The sequence below is a fragment of the Stegodyphus dumicola genome, chromosome 1, assembly GCF_044657685.1.
Source record: "Stegodyphus dumicola isolate Sdum_Otavi_A_Nest chromosome 1, ASM4465768v1".
NCBI classification, from domain to species: Eukaryota; Metazoa; Arthropoda; class Arachnida; order Araneae; family Eresidae; genus Stegodyphus; species Stegodyphus dumicola.
The window spans coordinates 68,213,042-68,238,986 of NC_140768.1; the positions used below are offsets into that span (position 1 = coordinate 68,213,042).

General features: G+C 31.0%; 1 protein-coding gene across 1 annotated transcript in view; it reads right to left on the reverse strand.

Moving 5' to 3' along the window:
• LOC118198090 (SCY1-like protein 2) overlaps positions 1 to 25,945 on the reverse strand; it is a 459,500-nt gene that overhangs the window by 135,660 nt on the left and 297,895 nt on the right. The window contains exon 8 of the mRNA XM_085816142.1: positions 6,461 to 6,637. Within this exon, the coding sequence (XP_085672268.1) occupies positions 6,461 to 6,637 (177 nt within the window). The remainder of the gene's footprint in view (positions 1 to 6,460; positions 6,638 to 25,945) is intronic.

The following is a 25,945-nucleotide window of genomic DNA, read 5'->3' on the forward strand; positions in this document are numbered from 1 at the left end:
CAACATCACTGGCAATATTTATAATAGTGAACTTCTTGATTTGAAAAGTGAAATAAACAAATTTCCAATGTTCAATAATTGGACAGTGAACAACAATTTGATTTTTAATCAAAAATAATTCATATAGGTTTTCATTTGGTGAGTAAGGCTTCCTTGAAGCCATTCACAATCACAAAAATGTGTGTGTGTGTGTGATTATGGCAAAGCCTCAAGGGCTATCTGCCTAAGGGGAGGGATGCCTTCGTGGAGGACTTTCTAAGGGAAACTGGCTCGTATACACGTTACACATGGGGAAAACAACGAAAACGCCCATGCAGCCAGCCCGTTCGCGGGATTCGAACCTCAGACCGAACCAGTGTTCAGCGACTTTACCTCTCGGCCGCTGGTGGGATCAGTCACAAAAATGATCTTCAGTAAATGGCACTAATTCTTATTCAGTGCTTTCAGTGTATTAAGATCTTTGGTTTTGCCTCTTTCTTTATTAATGTTCTCAAGAAATGGTACTATTTAATTTTCATTTTTGCTCCTCCCATTTATTTCTATACCAAAATCAGTAATTTATACTTCAAATATTTTAAATTATTTGATGGGTTTTTAACAGTTCTTGCATTCCACTAATTCATGATAAGAATTCAAGATCCTTACTGTGTAACAACATCACACAGTTAGTTAGAATTTTGCCTAAATTTGTTAGCTTGCATGCTATTTGGGTCCGAATATTTTTTCAACACGCACATTTTTGTGCATTCTCACCTGCTAAGAGTAACTATGGAATAATATGTAAAGTGCCTTAGAAGAATATAATATATTGGAAAATAATATATTAGAAGAAATTAATATATTTGTCATGACGCGATGACCACGCATGCGCAGTTTAGCCGAACGGCCTGCAACGCCTCTCTCTCATGAGACTTACTAGAGAAGAGTAGTTAGTAGGTAGTAGCGAAGTAACGAAGGAAACGTGTTGTATGTCAGCTTAGATTCAAAATACGAAGTTATACTTGTGTGTTAATCGTTTGTACTTATTATTTTTATTTGTGTGTTAATAAAATTTTGTGCCGTTAAAATGGCTCTTTTATGCAACGCACACAATACGATACGTCTACGGTAGGAATTAAATACATAACCAGAATCTACATGCCCAAGAAAAAGAAGGATATGACAGTGGTGTCAGAACAGGAGGATATGTCATTCTGCAAAGTTCACGGAAAAATGCGTAAGTGAGTCTTCAGAAAGGTAAGAAATTTGTTGAATTTATTTTGTGGTAAAGTGGAATTCAAGGTTACAAAAATGGCTGAAGAGCTAACGAAATCTAAGAAAGAACGGAAAGTTATTCGTTCAGCCATTACTAAAGTAACAAATGCTATTGAATCATTAATTGCAGCCGGTGACCTTGAAGAATCACTGGAAATTTTAAAAGTAAAAGCTATTTCTTTGAGAGCGTTAGACGAAAAAATTAAAACTTTGACTGATGTTAATGACATTGTAACCGAAATCGAAAGTGCCTTGGAATACGAAGAAAAAATTGCGAAATGGAGCTTTAGAGGCACAAAATTATTGAAAGAAAAAAGAGATAGCAATAATTCGCTAGTTTCTAATGGTTCTTCTAATAATAGTAACAATTTATCTATTTCTGGTGTCGATAAAAGTTCTGATTATAATGTTAAATTGCCAAAGATTATGATTGATACATTTTATGGGAATGCTGAAATGTGGCAGACATTTTACAATTCTTTTGACACGGCAATAAATCAAAACGAAAAACTATCTAAAGTAGATAAGTTTAATTACTTGCTTAGCCTGTTAGGCGGTGCAGCTTTCAAAACAATAGAAAGGTTTTTCTTTATCTCCAGAAAACTACGACGAAGCTTTTAAAATTCTCAAGGAGAGGTATGGTCGAAAGGATCTCCTTATTAATTCTTACATGCATAAACTTTTAAATTTACGGCCTGTCCGAAGTTCTAATGACATTAATTCTTTGAGGGAATTATATGATACCTGCAACGTACAAGTAAGGTCACTAAATTCGATAGGGGTCAAGACCGAATCGTATGGAAAGTTACTATACCCTTTGTTAATGAAATGCATACCTCAGGATATAACGCTTGATTTTGCTCGTCAAAACGCAGATGAGGAAACTTTTAATGTCGACAACCTCATGAAATTTCTAAAGCGGGAAATTGAAAGTCGCGAACGAACTTCATTAAATTTATTTTATTCTAAGAGTCACGCTAATTTTCTTGGAAGGCATTCACAACCAAATGAAAAGCGAAACAACTTCCACACTCGGAATTCATTCAACGCCAACAAATTTGGTGCCAGCTATTCCCCTAATGTAAGCAAAATTGCAGTTGTTCGAACTTTCCCTTGCTTATTTTGCGAAAGCGAAAATCATGCTTCGGAAAAATGCGTTATGTCTCCGGAAGAAAGGAAAAAAGAGTTTAAGGGCTTCTAATTGGTGCTTTATTTGTTTCGAAAGGAATTGTAGAATAAAAAATTGCCCTCCTCAATTAAAATGTTCAAAATGTAATTCTAAGTATCATAATATATTGTTGCATGAAGATAAGGAAAGGGTTGCTAAAGAAGAAACTAAGAATAATTCTAACGCCGCAACTGCAAAGATTTCTTCTAAATATTTTACTGCGAATCAAGAAGTTAAAGAATTAATAGATGACTTGCCAACCGTTAAACTTATATGTAATGGTAAATTAATTAATGCAATAGCAGATACAGGCACGTAATTAACCGTTGTCAAGGCCGACATTGTACCAGAAAAATACCGTACGCCACATGGAAGTGTTATCCTCACGTCAGCTTTCGGGCAAGCTTTAAAAGCTCCTCTCATTAACGTACCTTTAGTAATATATTCTGAAAATGATAAATTTATGTCACCTATTTTTATAACATGTTCAATGGTGGATAAGTTATGTAATGATTTACTCTTAATGCGTTAAGGGGAGATGATAAAAGAAAGTTTAATTTTGAATGTAGAAATGTAAACATTACTACTGATAGTTTCGGTGAAATGCCTTTTCAGGAAACTGAAAATTTTGACGAAATACTTAACCATGATAGGGAAAACCTAATTAATGAAAAATCTAATGAAACTGTTAAGAAGATAATAGAATGTTGTGCTCTTGTATATGAAGATACAGGTAAGGATGATTCCAAAGGTAGCACGAGACACGATCAATGTGTTTCGGATTCAGACCTGTTTCGAGTGCAACAAATGATCTTTAAAAACATGCTGGCAAAATGTTAAGAACGGAAGTAATAACTTTATTGTTATTGACAACTTTTTGTATCATAAAGATAAAGTTCTAGGAGAAAGAGTTTACCAGTTAGTCGTTCCTAAAGAAAGAAGAAAACAAATTTTGGACTTAGCTCATTCTAGCTTATGGGGAAGCCACCTGCGAACCAAGAAGACAGCCGAACGTTTGAGATATTCGTTCTATTGGCCGGAAATCAAGAAAGATGTAAATGAATACTGCAGTGCTTGTACTTCTTGTCAACTTCAAGCGAAAAAGCGTCCCTTTGATGGAGTTCCGATTACGCCAGTAACACGTCCTAAAGAACCATTCCAGGTAACTAATGTGGATATCCTAGGACCTGTAGAGCCAAGCTGTAGAGGTTACAAATATGTTCTGTGTGCTGTTGATCAATGTACAAGGTGGCCCGAAGCGGTGCCATTGAAGAATTTGAATGCCAAAGCAACATGCGATGCATTGTTGCAAATCTTTTCACGCACAGGAATTCCTCAATTTGTTGCTTCAGATCAAGGAACTAATTTTACTGCTTCGTTGACCCAAGAGTTTTTGAAAAGGATCGGATCGTCCCCAAGGTTCTCGACTCCTTATCATCCAAGTTCAAATGGCTTGGTAGAAAGATTTAATGCTGTTTTAAAGGGAATGATACATCATACCGTTAGAGAACATTCGAAAGATTGGGAGAAACATCTACCGTATTTACTTTGGGCTTACCGAGAAGATCCTAATGCTACGACTGGTGTTAGTCCGTTCCAAATGCTTTATGGAAGACGTCCTAATGGCCCGTTGTCTATTTTGAAAACGTCATGGATTAATGAAACTCCTGTTCCACATGGACAGTTAAGTTCAGTTACCGATTATCTGAATGATTTGAAGACGAAATTGGAAAAAGCTGCTGAATACGCAGGACTTACAAATGTTGGAAAGCAAAAAGCTTATGCATTCTACCGTAACCGAAAGACTCGTCATAAAGAATTCAAGGAAGGTGACAGGGTTATAGTTTTAATCACTGATAGCCAAAACAAAGTTTATGCCAGATGGACGGGACCTGCTACGATCATCAAAAAGCATACTGATTATAGTTACATAGTACAAATGCCTGACAATTCATCGAAGCACGTTCACGCAAACAAGATACGAGAGTTCAATACCGCTGTGAATAATGTCGGTGTGATATATGATACAGATATTGATTTCGGCGAAGTTGAAAACGTTCCAAGAATTGTTTCACGGAAAGCAAAAGAACACTATTCTAATGAGGAATGTGGTTTTACGCACCTTGAACCGCATAAGAAGAAAGAACTTATAGAAATTTTAAAAAGGCATAAGAACCTAAGAACTGGTATTCCGAAAATCGCCAATGGGAGAGAACACAGCAACAAACTGAAACCTGGAAGTATGCCAGGAAAGCAGAAACCGTATCGAATACCTGAAGTTCTAAGAAATGAAGCTGATCGTCAAATAGATAAGCTTTTACAGTTAAAGCTAATCGTTGAATCAGAAAGTGAATATGTGCATCCAGTAATTTATGCGTTAACAAAATGGAACAGTAACATTATGCGTAGACTAAAAGACCATGCTGAGTTTATTGATGACGTGACTTAAAATGACATGATTATATTTTCTAGTGAGTGAAGCATGACTGAAGTTATGAACTATGAACTATAAGACATTTTGACTGTTTAGTTTGAATTTCTTTTTTTTTAGCTAAAATGCTAAATTTTTTTTCTAACGTTAGGTAATGTGTTTAAAGATTTAGCTAGGGTTTGCTAAAGTATTATGTTTAATGTTAATGATTGATTTGTATTGTCTTGTTTATATGATAACTGCTTATATGATTATGATTATGTGAATGAATGTTACACCTTTTTAAATGAATAGGATTACTGAATTTATGTTGAAGTAATTTCACTTTAAAATGGTAAGAATTGGTTAATTAAGTTCGAAAATTTCATGGATGTTATTTTATTTTGTTTCAAGAAATGTTTATATATGTGAATTTGACAGGTCATTGAAAGACGCAATCAAATCTTTTCGAGGGGAGGTGTCATGACGTGATGACCACGCATGCGCAGTTTAGCCGAACGGCCTGCAACGCCTCTCTCTCATGAGACTTACTAGAGAAGAGTAGTTAGTAGGTAGTAGCGAAGTAACGAAGGAAACGTGTTGTATGTCAGCTTAGATTCAAAATACGAAGTTATACTTGTGTGTTAATCGTTTGTACTTATTATTTTTATTTGTGTGTTAATAAAATTTTGTGCCGTTAAAATGGCTCTTTTATGCAACGCACACAATACGATACGTCTACGGTAGGAATTAAATACATATCTTGAATCTACACGCCCAAGAAAAAGAAGGATATGACAATATTGGAAAATTCTGTCCAATAATACGTGTCTGTTACCTACATTCAAAACCAATAAATCATTCAAAGCATAATTTAAGAGTTTCGTATGGATCTAGACTGAAACCAACATTTTCGTGACAGTATGGCAATTTTGTGGTTTTCGAAGTGAATATAATTCAGTTTTTTCAAAAACGTTCTCCATAAAAGCATCTCTTCCTTGGTAGATATCCCCATGTGATTTACATTACCTAAAATGTTTCAATTAACCATCGAAATTTTATATTATTGTTTACTCTTTTTGCTTCTTTGGGATTTCTAGATACCACATGAAAAACTTCGTGTTAATCATTTTGAGCAGAAGAATTTGAATTTCTGCTCATAATGATTATTTATGATAAGCTATTTTTGAATTTCTAGCAAGCTATATAAAATATTACTTTGAAACAAATGTGACAATTTTATAAAATAAGCAAATGCGCATTACTAATAAAATTGTTTGGAATAATTTACTAATATTATATACATATTTAAAAATGAAAATTCAGTATCAAACAAATTTAAGGAATGCAGTACCTATTTTAATGTTTGGAGTCTTACAGAATGACAAACACGTCCTCATGTTCTTAATGTAAACATATGTTGTCTTGGGTAACCCCAAGTGTTTGTTAACAGTTTGTGGTTAACGCTGACCTAATGAGAGTTAAAAACAAAACTAATGCTAAACATCCTTAAAAGAAGATGATTATCATCTTGAGCAGCATCTTCCTACACGCTAAATCCTAAACTTGAGTCTTACTCGAAATATAACGCTTTAAATGTGAAAGACGTATGGCATAATTTACAGTACCTGTACACTCTTTGGCATGGCAAAGACAGCTCTAAAGACAGGAAGGATAAGTTGCGTATATTCTTCAGTAGTGGACTCTTCTATCATGTACAGAAGCGGCTGGAGTGCTGCTGCTAGTACTTCAGGTGTCTGCAGCTCAGAGTTGAGTGATGGTAAGACATGAAGATACCAAAGTTTCTAGATTTTGAAAACGAAAGAAAGATTAGGAAAAAATAACATTTATCAAAGGATTAGATAGCTGTAGAATATTTTGATCAATTATTTATGGAGCATTAATATATTTGATAAAAGAATTCAAAAATCATATATGCATAAAGAAATTAATTTTCTATGAATATGCTTGTATTTTCTCAGAATAAACCAATTTTTCAACATTGAAGGATATTTATTTAGGCAAATTCTGTATAAGAAACTTTGCACTATTTTGATTTCCAGAATTAAATTATGATACTTTGTAATTGTCTTAAATATATTAAGCCCTAAATTTATTCATAAATATCAGCAACCTATTCTTTCTTGGTAAATTAAAAAATCTTCGTAACCATGCAGTAAAAGAATTTTCACAAATAAGGGTTTTAAATGCACAAAGAGTTTTCACATATTTTTGCAACGATTTGATTTTATCGATGAATTTAAGTATTAACTTTAAAATACAAATGTGACTGGCATACAATTGGAATAAAGTTTAGTTATCGTCTGCAGCAATTAAAAATATTCTTTTCTTCAAAATGTCGCCGAAAAATAAACAATGAATTGAAGGGTATATTATTGCGCTGTCTGACGAGAAATACGCTTACTCAATTATTAAAAACAGAAGTGAAAAGCATGGTTCTAATATTTCTACATGTAAAATAAGTGACATAATTAATATGAAAGGAAAGAAACGTCAACATTTACATCTGACAGGGAAAAAGGCAAAAAATGCATACTCAACAAAGGCACGTACAGATCTTATTAAATCTAAAATCGTATCTCATGCTTTAAAGGAAAATCCAGCTCCCCAAAGAGCTATTGCAAAATCTTTAAATATCTTTATAGGAAATATAAACAAAATTATAAAAAACTAATAAAAATATGATGGTCATCGTCTAACACCGAAACCTGTTTCTCAGCGTAAGACTATGTGCAGATTGCTGTATGAAAATTATTTTGCAGATGAAAAATGGAAATATGTAGTTACAGGTGATGAGGCTCGGATATACGTATCTGATTGCAATAGAAAAAAGATCGATTTACTACTCAAAAAGAGAAGGAAAAGACTTAATAAGTTAGAGAAAATTAGGAAACATTGGACGCACTCTGGAAGAGTGTGAAGGAGGAGTGGAATAAAATTAACCTTGATATTTTAAGAAAGGATTTTTATCTTGGAAATCAAGATGTAATATTGTAGTTCAACAAATTTTATAGGACTTCACAAACTTTTAATTAGTTTCAGGAAACTTTCATAGATTTATAGCATTCCCACAACCTTTAGACATTTATATTGACAGATGCTAATGATATTTGGCGAAAAATGTCTAAAATCTTTATGCATTCTTAAAATGTAAAATGAATAATATTAACTTCCCAAACAATACAGTGTTTGCATGTTTATTTTATACGTCTCCATAATTCGAAATCTTTTATTTTTTACAATAATAAGCCTATACGTAAACTAGGACATAAATATGCTTTATGTAAACATCCTTACATTTAAATTTGATTTAAAATGCAATTAAATTGCTGATTTCTCTACAAAATTATGAAACTTAGTTGAAAGCAACTGGCAGTAGACCTTAAATTAATAAATTTTAATTAAACACATTCCAACTTCAAGGCTACGCTTTGCACCATTTTGTTCCAGTCTGCAGAACGTTACGTCATTCTTTTCTGCATCTTCTCTGCACTGCGAAATCATTAGCCCAATCGCTACTCAGTATTAAAAAAAAGAATTTCCGGATTATAAATATGACTGCAATTAGTACGCATCACCTTTTTCTCGCTCGCTGTTGCGTAAATAAATCACGTCTCTCGCTTCGTCTTCTTTCTCTATTACATCTACAAGAAAAACTGTATATACAGAAATTGCTGGGTGCGCTTGGCATCATTAACGTGGCACCAGTTTAAACAAAAATGCACATAATTTTTTCTGTTGAGGATAAAAATGATGTTTTAGCGATCATCTGCGCCGCCGTTTTCTCGGATTTCTCTAATACATACATATATATATATATACCAATCAATATATATATGTATCTATATATCAATATATAGATAACTATATCAATATCGTATTTTCTACTAATTTTGCAGGTATAAATCTGAACCCTAAAAACTCCAAATATTAAGTTATGAAATTTTAATTAAAATATGAATAAAGTTTTAGAATAATAACATACAGTCCTGAAAGTTAATAATATTTTACTGAAGATTTTACACGCATTTGGTTTCATAAACAAAAAGATACAGTTCAACATGTAAGGCGCTTTAAATTTTCGATGAAACTTTACAATGAAGATGCTTTCTTCTTTTCAATCACTATTACTCATTGAGACCTTAAAAAGAATCTAAATTTAAGAAATTTCATGAAATAAAGCAACTAAAACTATAATGGACATAGTCTCCTATATTTTTGTAAAAGATTTCAAGAAGCAATTGACAGTTCTAGAATTTAAATTAATGAATATAAAAATTACAATTACAACAATTATAATTTTAAATGGTTAGTAGAATAATAATTTTGAAGATATTATTAGGAATTAAAAATGAAAGAAGAAATAGTAGTTTTTCGGTCCTTTTTAAGAGACTTTAATGACGTATCATAAACGGATGTCAAAATAGCATAGCTATCTGAATGAAACAAAATCAGCAAAAATGTCTTAACATTTTTGAAGTCGTCTTTCTAGTGTTTTCCTAATGGAAGCAGTGCGCAAAATAAATGTATTTTTACTCTTTTTCAAAGCAAACATAACTTGTGGACCGTTAAATGTTTCTCTATCATAGGTGTGAAAAATGTAATATAATTAAAATAATAAAAATGTAATATATATTTGTGCTGAGTAAAAGAAAGTTTGATACAGAATCGTAAACTGTGCTTTCTTCGAATACTAAAAATTAAATTTCTTGAAATGGTAGGAGATTTACCGGAAGCACAAACTGAGGTATGGACTATTTGAAATCTTGCAATATATTATATCTCATAATATAGTCCTAAGTATAATTAGTTAGCTAAATTATAAACTAATTGATTTTAATTAAATTAATTACAGTCTATTAAATTAATAACAATTACAGTATATGAACATACTTTTCCACGGAAACTTTAAGAAAATGCAGAAGTCATAATGAATTTTTGTTGTATGAATAAATATAATATTTTGTTTACTTTTTGTCTTAAAATTTCTAATTTATTTTATTCCTTTGAAATTTCATTTTTTGCATAGAAAGTTATTTCACTGAAAATATGAAACTGGTTGTGTCTTGTTTCAAAGCATTAAAATTGCTTCTAGATCATTCATTACAAAGTCTCCAAAAACCATTCTAATGAAGACTTAAATTAAAATGTTTTCCTTTAACATTACCTAAAACAAAAAAAAAGGATTACATTTAGAAATAAATGAAAGCTGATTTTATAACTAACAAAATATTAAGTTTGAAGTGATAAAATTGGTGTAACCTATATATGAAAGAAAATGGTCAGTTATAACGTAAACTAAATATTCTGAGCTTTAGAACTCAGTTCCACTTCTCTTGTATTTAGAATAACCATTTGGTAAATTTAGTATTAACAACTTGCTTATGTTTCATTAATTATCTAAATAAACTTAATATGTCATTTCAAATTACTCCATCAGAACAAAGGAAATGGAATTTAGTATTAAAGGATCTGCAGATGCTATCTTTCTTATATTTTGGAGCAAGAGTTATCCGAAATTCTAGACATGACTGTTGTCATGGGAACTGACCCACATAGTCTAGGAGGATTTGTTCTTTGCGTAAGTATAGAAAAGGTAAACTCAAACCTAGATGCGTTTTAAGGTAGGGTTTTCACCGCGACCCTTTAGGGCTGTCTGGTGTCTAACCACAACACCAATGAATTGCGTAAATGGAACAGCTCAGGAACTATCAGGATTTTATTTACCTGGTTTAATAATTGACTAAACTGGTTAAAAAAAGCTGATGTGGACATAACGTAACTTCCTTTTGCCTCTATTAAATTATACACATTTTTTGTTGCACTTCATTTAAACTTATTTCATTTGAAAGCGAGATAACATTATCCAATTCTATCAAGGGAACAGTTACATAGTTGATAAAAATATGAGTTTTTAATAACATCAGATATTTATATAATTATTAATTCAGCGATTTTACTTAAAATATTAGGAGAGAGTTAAGTGCTTTTATTATTTTTTTAAATAAATGAGGGTTACTTATCTATCTAATATTATATTTTTTAAGTTATAAAAATCGACTCAATGAAAACAAAAACGAAACATTTCTAGGTTAATACATTTTAATTACATTTGCAGAATGTGTTTACTGGGTTTAAAAACCCTTCGAATAATATGCCAGTTGGGCAGTGCTGATTGCAACAAATAAGCGAGGTGTACAAGTAGGTAATATAACAGTTCCAAATACAAAATTTTAACATTATCCTTTTTAGATGCATCATCGTCTCCTAGCAGAGCATGTTAGGGCAAAATATAAACTGTTTCTGAACGTAATATTTTTGAATGACTATTAAAAAAGGTACATCTTAATAAATTAGCTGTTTAACTTATATTTGTGTGAGATCTGGCTATTTTAAAAATTTGTAAAAGACGGAGCGGAAATAATTCATAGAGTCGAGAATTTTAGCCAGTCTGAAGTTTTGTCGTATTACGGTTATTCCAATTATTATTTTTGTCCTATTACGGTTATTCCAAAGTCTGGCCTGGAGCTTCCGAAAGGTCATCATGAATAATCATAAGTACGATCGAAAGCGCTATTCATTGGTCTAAAATCTTCTGTGTATACAAGATAACTTTGTATTATTTTCTTCCTAATTTTTATTCTTTATGCAGATAACTAGATGAGTGAGCGCCAGGTAGACAATCAGCCTTGTCGAGCTAGAAGACCAAATTACAATCGAGACCCGGACGGATGTTCACAAAAATTTTATTTCGGATACTTAATGAAGAGTTACAGTAACAAAACTTGACCATTGATTTACTTGTACATTCATTAAAAGTGAAGTTTATGTACTTTTGTTTAAGTTATGCAATTTTAACTTTAGGCTCCTACAGTTCCACAGAGCCGCGGCACTGGAATCACAATTTCAGGATCCATCGTATTATAAATAGCAGCATGATAAAATTTTGTAGTGCAGAGCGAGACTTTAAAACTTTGATATAATACATCATTCTTTAGTTAACTGTAGATTTCATATTAATAATAATTTTACATCGCTTGTTATCATGATATGTACACTGTGCAAAAAAAGGGGTAGGCACATTTCTTATTTCCCGTTCTATTGGGCCGATTGACGAAATTCAAATATCGTTTTTCATGTCTCGAGAGTGCGAGTTAGGATATATATTAGATTTACGTATAACGTTGTTCTAATATAGGTATTTTGACACTAAATTACAGTACATGCCCATTAAATGTTATAAGTTTTAAGTAATTTTTATATTTCAGATAATAATTATAGTCGAAATATCAGTTGAATTAAAACCTTTAAAAGCTCTTTTGTTTCATCTTGAGTTTTGCTTTGAATTTCTAAAAAAAGGTACTCCATTTAGTATTACAGGTTTAATATATTATCGCATTTGAACGAAGCTTAGAAATAAGCCAGAACATTTTTTAAATAAACCAACTTTAAATAAACAACTTTAAACAAAACAAAAAACTTGTAAACTTAAATGTAATCTTCAGAGCAGAAAACTCGCTTTGCGCAATAGAGATGCTTAAATCATAATAATTGTAATAATTAAATTCAGTTCTAAATAGCTATACAGTTCAAAAGACTCATTTCTTCCAGCCTAAATGCGATGCAACATAAAGCCTAAATGCAACATGCAAATAAGGATAATTTAGCCAACCACCTCGCGTTGTGAGAGGAAAGATGGCATAAGGTTTTATCCTTGCCTTCGAGTAAAACATTATTTCATTAATGATGCTGATAGTTGGATAGCACGCAGACGCATAATTACAGAAGACACAATAACAGACAACTAGTTTTTGTTTTAAATTCCTGATTCTGACTAAAATTGATGTATATTTAAAATAATAAGGATATGATTATCTGAATGAGTTAAAAAAATAATAATTCCTTTTATTCAGCTTCACACTTATACGCATGCTCCGCATGCCCTAAGATGATGCTTTTTCCCGTGTACTATAGACTTTAATTTTCCATTCATTTTCACCATTTAAACACGTATTCTGGTAGGAAAGTAAGGAAAAGTGATGTGATAGTTTTTTTTTTCACTCTATTCCAATTTATTCAGATATTTTTAAGTCTCTAAAGTGGTCTTAAAGTTTTTGAGCCTCATTTAATGAAGTCAATGCGTGGAACCTATATGTCCCATCCGCAGGGAAAAGGTTAAAAGTCTTTGTCCGGATTCAAATTCATGCTTAGTGATATGGCGGTAGGCTTTGTGATTAGACGCACTGACCTCTAAGGGAGTTAGAAGTCTAAATAACAGGAATCTCATAGAAAGCCTAGAAAATAAAAGTAATGAAAAATATGCTATTAAATTAATAATAATTGCATATTTTTCGATTGGAGAAAATTTATTAATAAAATATTTTGTGCTGGACTGATGGTAACCGTTCTGGAATGATTGTACCCACATTTAGACAAAAAATGCTGAATTAAAATACAGGACAGGTTTATTTTGAACCTTAACATATGAAATGAAATAATAACAAAAAGTAATTTCTGAGTTCAGTCTTCTAACACACATAACACATTTGCAAAGTCATACCCTTTTTTAATACTTTTAATATTAAAAATTGTTGATTTGTAAAATTTAATCTCGTTAAGGAATTAAATCTCGTTAAGGATACCTTTTTGTTTTTGTTTTCTGGGTCTAAGCGAAATTTCCTATAATCTTATTCTGCCATTTTATTTTATTCATTTAATTTTTTTCACAGCTTCATCAAAATAAAATATTTTTGTACAAAAATACTTCCAGTGTGTCTATAGCAAGAATTTGAATACAGCACTTTAACAAGACAAAAATTACAATATTTTAAGGTCAGATCATTGTAACAAAAATGAATTAATTCTTCAGAAAGGGATATTAAGATTTTGGGATTATCATAACTCTAAACGCAATTATTGAGCCTATTGCCTTACGTATAATTGATGTATTATTGTGCTTAAACCACCAATGCCCACTTTTGCTTTAAGACTTATTTTTCGTAGCAATTATGCTTATCTTCGAGAATTTTTCTTGTTTTGTCCTGAGGAAACTTAGCCAGAAACAACTTTCCGAACTGTCCACAGATGGCGCTGGAGGAATGGATAAAATTTCGGAAAGCATTTTGCAATTACAAAACGAAATAAGCCAATTTAAAATGAATAATTCTTTATTCATTCTTTCAAAATGGGTGAGCGGAAAACAAGCGGACTTCATTTGATGCACTTCTAATTGTTACGCGTTACAGTTACTCAGAATGACGAGTAAGCCAATTTGTTAGGTTTAAGGATCACGAAATGCCTTTTGTTTCACTTTTTTTAAATTGAAGTGAACAAATTAATGAATTCTATGAAGCATACAGGGCTTTATTTTCTAATTTTAGAGCTTTAATCCTTTCAAAAATAACGTTTTTTGGATGAAAACACGTTATTTTTGAAAGAAAAAAAGAAATAAAATAATGCTGCAAAAGAAAGCAAAAATATCTGATGTGTGCACCACATGACTTCCTTGTACGGAATATTAAATTATACGCATTTTTTCTTGCATTTCATTTAAACTTATTGGATAGAATTAAATTTACTTCGCCGACAGCGCATAAAGCACAATAGAATAAATGCATTCTTTAAAATTCACTCTAGCATTTGTTTACCATAGCGACACTCTGGCGATAGATTAACTTAACAGTATTAATAGTTATATAACAGTTAACTTATATAATAATTATGTAACGGAAACGAAGTTAACTGTTATATAATCCAATAATTATATAACAGTTAACTTATATATTTCGTTCATATTATAACTCATAATGCACAAAATTTATATCATTTAAAGAATAGAATTATCTAATCGTTGCCACATATTCTATTCAAATACTATAATAAAGCTAGAATGATGTATCAAAGAAATTAAGCAAACAAAACAAAAAAGAAACAGTTTTTCACAGACGATAGAGTATTTCTCATTTAATTAATTCAGTTCTCACTTCGCAAGAAGGCAAAAATACATAAAAACTCAAAATAGCTATATTAAAAATTACGAAGTAAACCTTAAACACTTATTTCCTCGAAAAATTCCAGAAAGAATTAAGCATGATTTAATTGGCAATAATAAAAGAATGCGTTATCTTTGTTGTTGCGAAGTTTCTCTAGATTGGCAACAAATCCACTAGTCTCCTGTTTCAAATGTAAACATCAATGGCCACCATAAAAAAAGGCTTAGCGGCACTTAGACAACTTTAAAATTGTTGATAATTCTAAAATTATTGCATACAGATTTACTAAAGGCATAAAAACCTTAACCGGAAGATAAAAACAACATAATTCAACCATTTTTAAAGCAAAAAATGTACAATTTACAAACATATAAGAGTAAAGAAACTGAGATCACTGAGCCGGGTAACAGAGTGGATATATATATAAATATATTTATATACGTTTGGTGCGGCCGATTGCAACCAAAATACGAGGTGCACATCTATATGTTATAGCAGTCCTATATACAAAATTTCAACGTTCTGAGGCTACTGGTTTTTGAGTTATGCCAGATACGTACGTACATACGTTCGTACAGACGCCACGAAAAATTCTCTTCAGAATTCATTTTAAAGCAGTTTTATAATATTTTGGAGGAAACGAGTCTTTTATTCTGTTCTTACGTACAGATATCACGCAAAAACATCGTATAATTGCATTCGATAGCGGTCAAAATGGATACTTTCGTTGAAATATGCTGCCTGAAACTTTTCGCGATTAGAATACTTCCTTTTTACTGCGTACAAGGAAATAAAAAGCAAGAAAATAAAGCTGCAATGCATCAGTTTTCAGATATTTCTAAATGATTTCAAATATTTCTCTTCTGAACATTAACATTTAGAATTATATAAATTATGGCTTGATCTTTATGCATACCAGATTTAAGTTTTATTTCAGAAGGATATGATTCAAATAAATATACATAAAAGGGACATTTGATTTTTAAGAAACCTACAATCAAATATTTGAAAAAGTACAAGAAGAATGAATTAGAAAATGGCAGCAGAAAAAACGATTATACAAATTTGACTAACACTGATGTAGAATCAGATAACTTACAGCACAGCTTTCGAGACTTGTAATAATTTAAAGTCTACTTGTAATAATTTAAAGTTGTAATAATTTAAAGTAATAATTTAAAGTCTACAAGTCACAAACGTTTATTTTATTTCATACTGAACTGACAGGTGTTATCATCCATTTTTGACAATGTTCCTCTGCTGTTTTACATCTTAACTCTAGAACTTTTAACACGCAAATATTTTAAATTTCTTAAAAGAAATATATACTTAGTTAACCCAAGAATAAAATCTACCTTTTGTTATTATGTTCTACGTATTCATTATAAAAGCGAACTTTTGAAACAATGAAATGCGTTTTCCAAATGACAACAGAAAACCGTGATGACAGAAAAATATTGATGTAATATAAACATTAGCTGTTGCTCCTTCCTTTTTGCAGCCAATCAGACTTCCTTTTTTACAATACACTAAGCTTCAAGTAAATTGTTCGCTTTAACATCGTTATCACGTTCAGTTGCCGAAACTTAATATTCAAAGCGATTTCTTCATTCTCAGAATGACGTTCGGTTATTTTTCTTTATTTCATAGTTTTCTTATAATTTTCTCCTTGTGATTTAATAGTGGCTAAAATTTTCATCATTGATGATGTGTAACTGAGACTATAAAAGAGGAAATAAAATAAGTACAATCAAAAATATTTTTAAGGTACGTTTTTATTTAAAATGAATATGATAATTAATGACCTAGCAAGAAATAAAAAAGAATTTATCATATAATTTAATGGGACTAATAGATAAAATACTATATTTACAGAATTCATCTACACTTATATATCAGGAACAATAAAAGTGTGAGGCTCTTAATAATCAAATCCATTAATTTAATTGTATTATCATCATATTTTAAGCCATTATGTTTTTACACTTGCTATGAGCGCCCCACGCTTTTATCATTCGTAATATATAATTATAGATGGATTCTGGAAATAGAATTATGTTATGTACTATTCTCATGAAACTGTATGATAAGTTCTTTTTCTCTTTTTAGTGTATTAATTATCATATCGATTTTAAATAAAAGCTTTTTGCAGAAAAACATTTCTTGACATTGCATTTTATTTCATTTAAATTTAATCTAACATCTTAATAACAGCAGAGAAATAAAGCTGCAAAAATAGTTGGAGTTAACATGGGAATCGACGGAAACAACTTGATGACCTAGACTGGATTCAAACGAAAAACCTGTGAATTCTTGATTTTTCAATTATTTACTTCTTTATTGCTAATGCTTTAATTTATTGCTAATTATTTTTTATTTATTGCTAATTGTTTTTATTTATTTATTGTTAATGCCCAAACTAAAATAAGGACAACGTCTAAAGAAAATTCAGCATTTAGTCTGCCCCCCCCCCCAAGATTGAAAGTTCTAGCGGCACCAATAAATACCATGCAACAATTTGGATTCATTGTAGATACCATAACATTTAAATTTAGATTTTTTGCTTTATATGGTACCGGAAATTCAAAAGATTACGATAGCAGGAGTCACATTACAAGGACCTGGTGCAGGTGTATTGGAGAGTTCTTGTGGTGTCAACTAGAAAAGTGTGACCTACAAGTACGAGATATCTGAAACCATCTCGTGAAAGCATTAATAAAAGACAGGGCCAAGTTCAAAGCAGAACATTTTAGTAAATACCAGTTGACAGGTTGAGGAACTGACCGAGTGTTATGTTATGGAAAATTTTAATTTTTAATTCGTTATATGGGAAAAGGTGCGATGTAGAAATGATTCAAATTGTTTTGCCTAGGCCGCAACTGCAAATTCAAGATTTCTTCAAGTTAAGAAATCCAAGCACGCTCGAGAATTTTTTTAAGCTCGATATTATGTTTGAAAGCAGGAGGGCTGCTGAAACTAAGCGTACAAGTGGTAGGATATAGCTAGAGAGCGAACGGTCATTTTTATAGGCCTATACCAAAAGGAAGGCCAAGGTTAGATGGAAATAAACGCTTTGTAAGTACACAAAAGTTTTGAAACGTGAAGTGACGATTGCCAAGAATAAGCTCAAAAAAGAAACCAAGGGAAAGGAAGCAAGCAGAATTTAAACTAATCAGGGGTGCTGAAAGTAAGAGGACACAGTTCACCCGGCGGGAAGAAAAATCCCTCTAGGATTCAATCCAAGCAGTAGCTTAGCGAAGCATAATTTTCGAAACTACATTAGAAAATATAAAATGTTTGGAGAGAGCAAAGGTATTGTCTCCCAAGGGAAACAGTGTACATGTGTAGGAAAAGTCACAGTAAACGTTTAATTATGGAATATGCAGTAGAAATTAACATTTTTCTTTGTGAAAAATCTCCAAGCTTCATCAGTTTTAGGAATGAATAGAACAGTGGGGTCTAAAATAGATTTTCTGGAGGCAAAAGTGCAGCTAGATATGAAAGAAATTGAGGTAAAAGAAGCGCAACCTTCGAGCATTCAGATGAGCCAGCTGCCGATGGAATAAAAAAGAAATCTAGAACAGTTGGTAAATCGTTTTTCTAAATTATTCGACGATAACTTAGGCCAAACTCAAATTGTCAGCCACAGAATAGACACAAAATAGGTTAACCCGTAAGAGCAAAGACCTATAGTTATGGTAAAGATAAGGAGGATGTAATGAAATGCTGCGAAAAATGAGATAATAATTCCCATAAGTAGTCCTTATGCTACTGCTGTAGTACTGTGCCGAAAGAAGTTTAGTCTTCGACCTGCGGATTATAAAGAATATAACATTTTGAAAGTTGATTACCGAAAATTAAATAATATTACTAAATATCCTATGTATTCATCGCCCATATTAATGGAAGGAATAATTAGGAAAATTAAATCAATTATCAAATTAAAATCAACGAATTACATGAAGACGGTAGATCTTACTTCTGGATATTTCGAAATCTGTATAAAGACAGAGGCTGCAAAGGTTCTATAGGACTTATAATATCGACATTAACAGCTTCGAACGGTAATAATGTTTTAGAACTGGGGTGATTATAAATCATATCGTTATTTCCACGGTAGTTAAGAAGTGTGTTCGGCACTTCTTAACTAGCGTGGTTCGCATGATTGATATTATTCTGCACTTTATCCATATTGTACCAGGAAAAAAATATATCTGATTTTTTCGTTTGCTTTCTTTATTCCCATGTGAGCCCCAAAAATATATACATATGCTAATTTTCAAACATATTTTCTTTGAGTCTTTGGAAGAATTAACTGCTGAACTGAATCATCCACATTTTTATCTTTACGGAAAATTATATTATCAAGTTCCATTCAGTTTCATTTTCTCTGTTTTAAATTACTCCTTATTTCTTCTAAATTAGAGTAAGACATCTACTTCTCTCTGAATTTCAATACATTACTCAGATGGTCATTCTAGAACACCTGTATTGGAGTTTTTACTGAATGCCTGTTGACAAATGTATCATCCCTGCTTTTGCATTTTGGTTTCTTCATATGAGCGAGGGATATTTATTTTAGGAGTGTTGACTCCCCGTAGTTTAAACATCTCAACGTTTCACTTTACTTATTTTACAGACACAGCTACTTAGTAAATCACTAAACCTACACTACTAATAGCTGAAGTATATACAGATTCGATTTGCATCCTGGCACCAATATAAGCACCAATATAAGATATAATATAATGGCTACTGCACCAATATAAGATCCAGTTGTGGCCGGTATCGTGTCTTGTACACAGTTAATGACATCTAGGTTAATCGTTTTCCTTTTCTTTACAACAAACTAACGTATATAAACTTTATACAAAAAAAAAAAAAAAAAAAAAAAAAAAAAAAAAAAAAAACTATATAACTATATTAACAGCAACAGAATAGTTAATTACATAATTCTTTCCAATGTACACGAACCGGAAGCTAAAGTTAATTTTTTTTTCACTTAGAAGGTGCTACTTTATTTTAAGTTTAAAATTTAGGACGAAAAGCACTCAAATAGTATTAGTAATATATTAAAGGCAAAATAATTAATTGTATCGTATTAAATACCTAACGTTCCGAGATAGATTTATGGTTGATAGAAAAAGAAAAGGACTTACTCTTGTGATGGTGTTTTCCACGTGGGCTGTCATATACGAATCCTCTAAAAATCTTTAAAGCCAGTACACATCTGAACTAATTACAAATCTTTTGGTGAGTTTAAAGTGACACTTGAGGAGAAAGACCTTGATTCTTCATTTCCTGGTCATCTCCTTTCCCTTCCCCGTTCGTCGAAGCAGAAATACCGGAAGACTTTTATCGATTAAAATCCCATCTCTTCCGTGAAAGTGGGCAGGCACATTTAGCAAAAGATCTTTCTAAACTGAAAGCGAAGCTTAAGAATTTATAAGAAACGGAATACACTCTCTAAGCTTGATATTTTGACGTGTTTGCTTCTAAAACAACTCATGTATGGGAGGCTATGTTTGTTTTTCAGACTCTAAATTGTAAGAAGATCAAGAAACAAGGGATCAATGTACATAAAACATACGACTCAAATTCTTCATAGATCTATGAAATACTGTTCTGGTTATACTCCCTATAAATAGAATGGCTGCATATGTATTCGAGTGTTCTCATAGTTAACATGAATATTATATTTTCAATTAGAAATCCCTTTATGTAGGCATATTTTTCCTTAGAAAAATAACTCCCATGTGCTATAGAATTTAATTCCTTAATAAGTTAATAAAATAAAATAATGAAATCGGTTTCTAGACCTCTTTATAACTGATTATTATTTGGTATATAAATCAATAACATCCATGAAATAAATTCAGTAATAATGTTTTGAAGAAACAACATGAGCGGACTAACAATTTCTAAGCGAAGTTCTTAGTTTAAAGTTTAATTTCTAAGCGGACAAAGTTCAAAGTTTAATTGTTAAAATCTTTATGAAAAAGCAAAATTAACTATGATATTATTCTTTTTATCTCAACGAATCCAAGGTAACTATAACTATAGTAATAATTAACTTGCTAACGTTGAATAATTATAGATGGGCCTGATCTTGAATATTGGGATAGAATATATCGCTGTTGATAATTATTGCTTATGTATCGCCGTTTGATGATCTAGTATTGTTGATCTATCACTGTTGATGATCTAGTGTTGTTGATCTATCACTGTTGATGATCTAGTGTTGTTGATTGCTGCTGATGATTAAGTGCTTTGGCGTTGTTGTGAGGCTTGATAAACTCGATGCGTGGTCTACTATTGCAGTCATTCACATAATTCAATGAACGTAAGGCTAAAAATGATTTGACTGAATTGAATAGCATTGGAACATTAGAAAATTTGGAATAGGGTAGATCTTGTAAACATTATAATTAGGAAAAATGGAACCATAAACTGGCTTAATTTTCCTAAAACACACTGCACGGAATTCTAGAGAATCTAACGCCTCTCTATGGTGTTAAAAGAAGAAAAATAAGCTATTAATTAACAATAATTACTCTTGAATGTGTTCCCAAAGCATATTTTGCTTCTTCAAGGAGAAAATACGAGTATATGGCAGCAGATATTTTCGAAAGACATGCGGTAATATCAGTCCGAGTTATACCAATAAAATTAGTTCTATTAATTCTGCTTAGTTTTAGACACCGTGTTTTGAAGCAATACATTTCCACAGTTAAAGATTTAAAATGCTTTCTGAGAAAATAACTTTTAATGTTGTCAGATTAAGAGCTAATAAGAATTGCAATTGAATTATCTTTTGAAAAATGATTGTTTTATTTTACTTTAGCTCAGACCTTTTTGTTTCGAAACAGTTGTTTTGTATATGAATTCATATATTCAGTATTTAGAAATGTTCTGAAGTTTATCTTTTAGGTAATAAAATGCATTTTCAATGTGAAAACAGTTCAAGAACCCTTAGCAATCGTTAATGTATCCGGTAAGCGGTCGAAGTATTTTTAATTCTGAAAAGGTAATGTACGATAATTATGAATACCATACATTTCTAATGATTCTGAAGCTTTTTGCTTTCACCTAGGATTAGTATAGTACGACTAGTATAGTCTAGTCAATTGAATTTTAGAATTTTAGATTTGTGGGAAGCTGTATATTATATATAAGAGGTCTCTTTGCCATTCAAAATGAGGGCTGAGGTTCCAATTATTGGATATTATAAGAAATCTGCATTTAATTGAATGCATTGCCGATAAACCGATAAACCGAAAAAATTGATAATTACCGATAAAACACTCACCTAATTTTTCAATAACACTTTAACTATGGCAATTTTTATCAACAAATCACAATTATCATTTGACTTACATTCAGCAAGAATAATTTAAGAACGTACGAGCATAAATAAATAAATAAGACATTTGAAAACAGATAACGTTTATACATGCATGAAGATAAAAAATCATACACCTCCCTTTTTAACTTTTTAAAAAATGGAAATGAAAGGAAAAAATATTTATTATTCTTTAATAGTTATGAATACAAAATATCAATATTTGAGCTGTTGTAAACAATTAAAAATGATAACTTTTCGGCAGAAACTTTCACATGCAAGTTAATGATAATTTTTGTCTACTTCTACACCACATCTCTTGCATTAATCTTGAATTTCGGCTTGAAGAAAGCTATCGGACTGATAAATTTATCAATTACATTGCTTACTGTGATTTTAATGAAATATGATATTTTTTCTAGAAACAAAATTTTCACATTCAGTACTAAACTGCCGTCAAATCTCCACAGAAAAAAAAAAACTGAATTTAAATTTTACAACAATAATAAATTGTTTTGTATACAAGATACAGCCTTTCAGTAGTGTTGAGTGAAACAATTGAGACAAATCGTTAGGGAGAAATAAAAATGGCTACATATGAGAATATTCGTCAGAAACATAATATTTAAATTAACTTCTGAACACAAAAGTAAAGAAAATAATTTGATAAAGTTGTTGTCATATATAATATAAAAAATGCATGAAATGAGACATATTCCTCACAGTTACTTAATTTTAAGATGGCAAAATCTGTATTGATATCTATTTGTAAAATAAAAATATATAAAGCAAAATTCGAACTTTAATCTGTCATAGTCTCCATTTTATTTTCGATAATTTAATTTAAAATTTATTTCCACTTTTTTGTCTAAAATATTAACTGCTTCTAATAAATCTCTCTAAATTGAATCATTACAAATTAATCTATGTCATGTGATCTTACAAACGATATTATGTAAGTACTTAAATGAAAGCTTTAGCCAAACAAGCTAAATAAAATTAAAAGTCTTTATGGAAACCTTGACTTTTCTTCTAAACGTTTTTTGTTTTTAAATGCACCCATTTCTGCTCTTTCTTTTTGTTAAGATATTGCCGCTTACTTTTCTCTTTCATCAATCATATTATCATAATATGTTAGACCAGGTAAAGATGGGATTGAGATGAGTAACGGAGATTGCGCCCATTGCTGTGTGTGTAATTCACAATAAGAATGTGCTTGTCAAGAAGTCGTTTGTCGAGAAATAAAAAGTGCTAAATCGGCACAACGGCTAGTTGATCTGCAGCTTATTTCTTTATACTTCAGTACCAGTTTTCCATATTATTATATACACACATATAAATGCATACATAATACATACACTGAGACATTTGAGATTTTGATGCCGTTCAAATTTCAATGTGGTGCAATTTTTATTCACTAAGTATCTAATCCACTTTTCTTAAATAAATACTTAAAGAGTATCGCTACATATAATAAAAGAAAGAGTCTGTCTGTGTATGTCTTTCGTTTGCGCTGCGCTTAAGCTAATAGACCCACGGCTACGAAATTTGGTACATAGGTGCATCTAGACAAGAGCCAGTGCACCTCGAAGCGATTTTTTCGAAATCTGAATTCGAATTTTTTTAATTTTATATTTGGTGACGAAAATCGCGTCATTTTGAGACATAATGGGCTATAGGAAAGCGAGATTTTACTCTACACACTCCATTTTCACATCGTCATGAAACGTAGACACTTAGCTATCTTACGAACTTAAAATGTGTTTCAATAAATCGATTCAATACGATTTTATTTAACAAAGTGAGCTTAACACCTTTTCAACGGGATTCTTTCTAAAAAAGTTTATTTTTAAAAATGTACAGTTTATTTTTCTTTGATTTTTGGACACGTTAAACTTTCATCCTTTCGACTGCTTTTACAAAAGGAATTTTGGAAAAATGATAATATTTTGTATTTAAAAAAATTTAAAGGAAGCTTCTGAGTACACTTCTAACATCTCACATCTTTAAAAATGTGATTTTGGCAACAATTTTCCCGTCTTATTGTTGTTGATAGATTTTTGATGAAATCGCATCATTTTGAATAGTTTCATTCTTTTAGAAATATGGGTTTGGCAACAATTTTTCATCGTATTTCTTATGTCACTATTTTTAAGAGATTGGCATATTTCATTGTCATTTTTTTATATATATATACATTTTTATTGATTTTTTTGATAATGTTCTTCTGCAGAGTAAAATTCTGCGTGGAATTTTATGTTTTTTTGAGTTGCTTTCATGTTATTTTTTGCTTATTTCACTGTTTGTAAGATATTGAAAAGTTTTGCATGATTTTGTTTCTTCAACGGAAAGTTGGTTAATTTTTTTAGTAGGATAATTAATATTTGTACTAAGGGATATAGCTTATTTCATTGTAATTTTTTCCTTGAAAATATAAGATAAAATATCATTAATTATACTTTGCTTTTCAGAAGTTTTTGTTTTTTGTATTCTTTTATGTTATTTATTGCTCATTTCACTCTCTTTAAGATATTGAAAAATTTTGAATGATTTTTTTAGGAAACAAAGTTCTTAACCTCCTTTATACCATTTGAGTTCTTAAGATTTTGCAAATGGAAGTTGGTTAATTTACTTATTAGGATAATTAATATTTGTATTAAGGGATATTGCTTATTTAATTGTAATTTTGTTATACGTAATAACTTTATTTATGAAGTTGTTTTGCAAAGTAAAATTCTATGCAGTTTTTAAATTTAACGTTTGGTGTTCCCTTCAGCCATTTTCCGGTACATTTAAAAGCCAGACGAAGGCTGGCAGCGAAGCTGTTAGTTAATTTATAAAATTACATGGATTTAAAACAAGTGCCGCTGAGAAGCCATCTTGTTAATGCTTATATTAAATTTATATAATAGTAAAGTGCAAAATATCAAAACTAGTAGCAGAAACGGTTTTTTAAAGGCGAGTATCAAATTGATAATGAGCAATCGAGGTAGGAATTTTGCGATGTGCAGAAGGTGTAAAAATTATAATTCCAAAATTTCTTTTGCTTCCACCTGTAATGTTGCAAAAATGTAATAGTTTCAGTTTCTAATTTTTAATATAAAAATATATCCCTTCCTTTTCTAGGTATTTTACAGATTACTTCGTTTTCAATTTACCTGCATAGTGATAAAAAGTTGCGAACAATGAAAAGATAACACTTACTTCATAGCTATTTGAAATTTAGTCGATATGAAATGATATCAAAAATGCTAATTTTATTTCTTTAATCTCGTGGGCCTTCTATCTGAAAAATTCTGCAGTACTTAAAGTTAATAACATAAACTGATACATGTTCCATATGTACTCATTTTCATGATACCATATTATGTTATGTCGAGAATTTCAATTATTAATATGTGTTTTAAGTCATTATTATTCTAATATTTTTATTTGTATTCATGTGTATTTTAATCTGGAAAAAGAAGTATTCTTAAGCTCTTAAGGTTTTATTTAACTTGTTGTTCTTGAGTAGGAATTGTAACAAAGGCGAGAGACGGTTGCGAGGACACACATCTGGTTTATGGCCGTTTCACTAACAATGTCGCCCTTTTAGCTCATGCGTGTGAAACGGAAGTTGTTTTCTTGCCGTTTGTAAGTTTGCAGTTTTATTACTTCAAGACAGTGGGGGTGGCTGGTAATTGGATTTTCGTAAAAGCTTAGTTTCACTTGTTAGTTGGGGGGTCTATTTTTTTTCTCACGTTATAAGTGCAGATGTT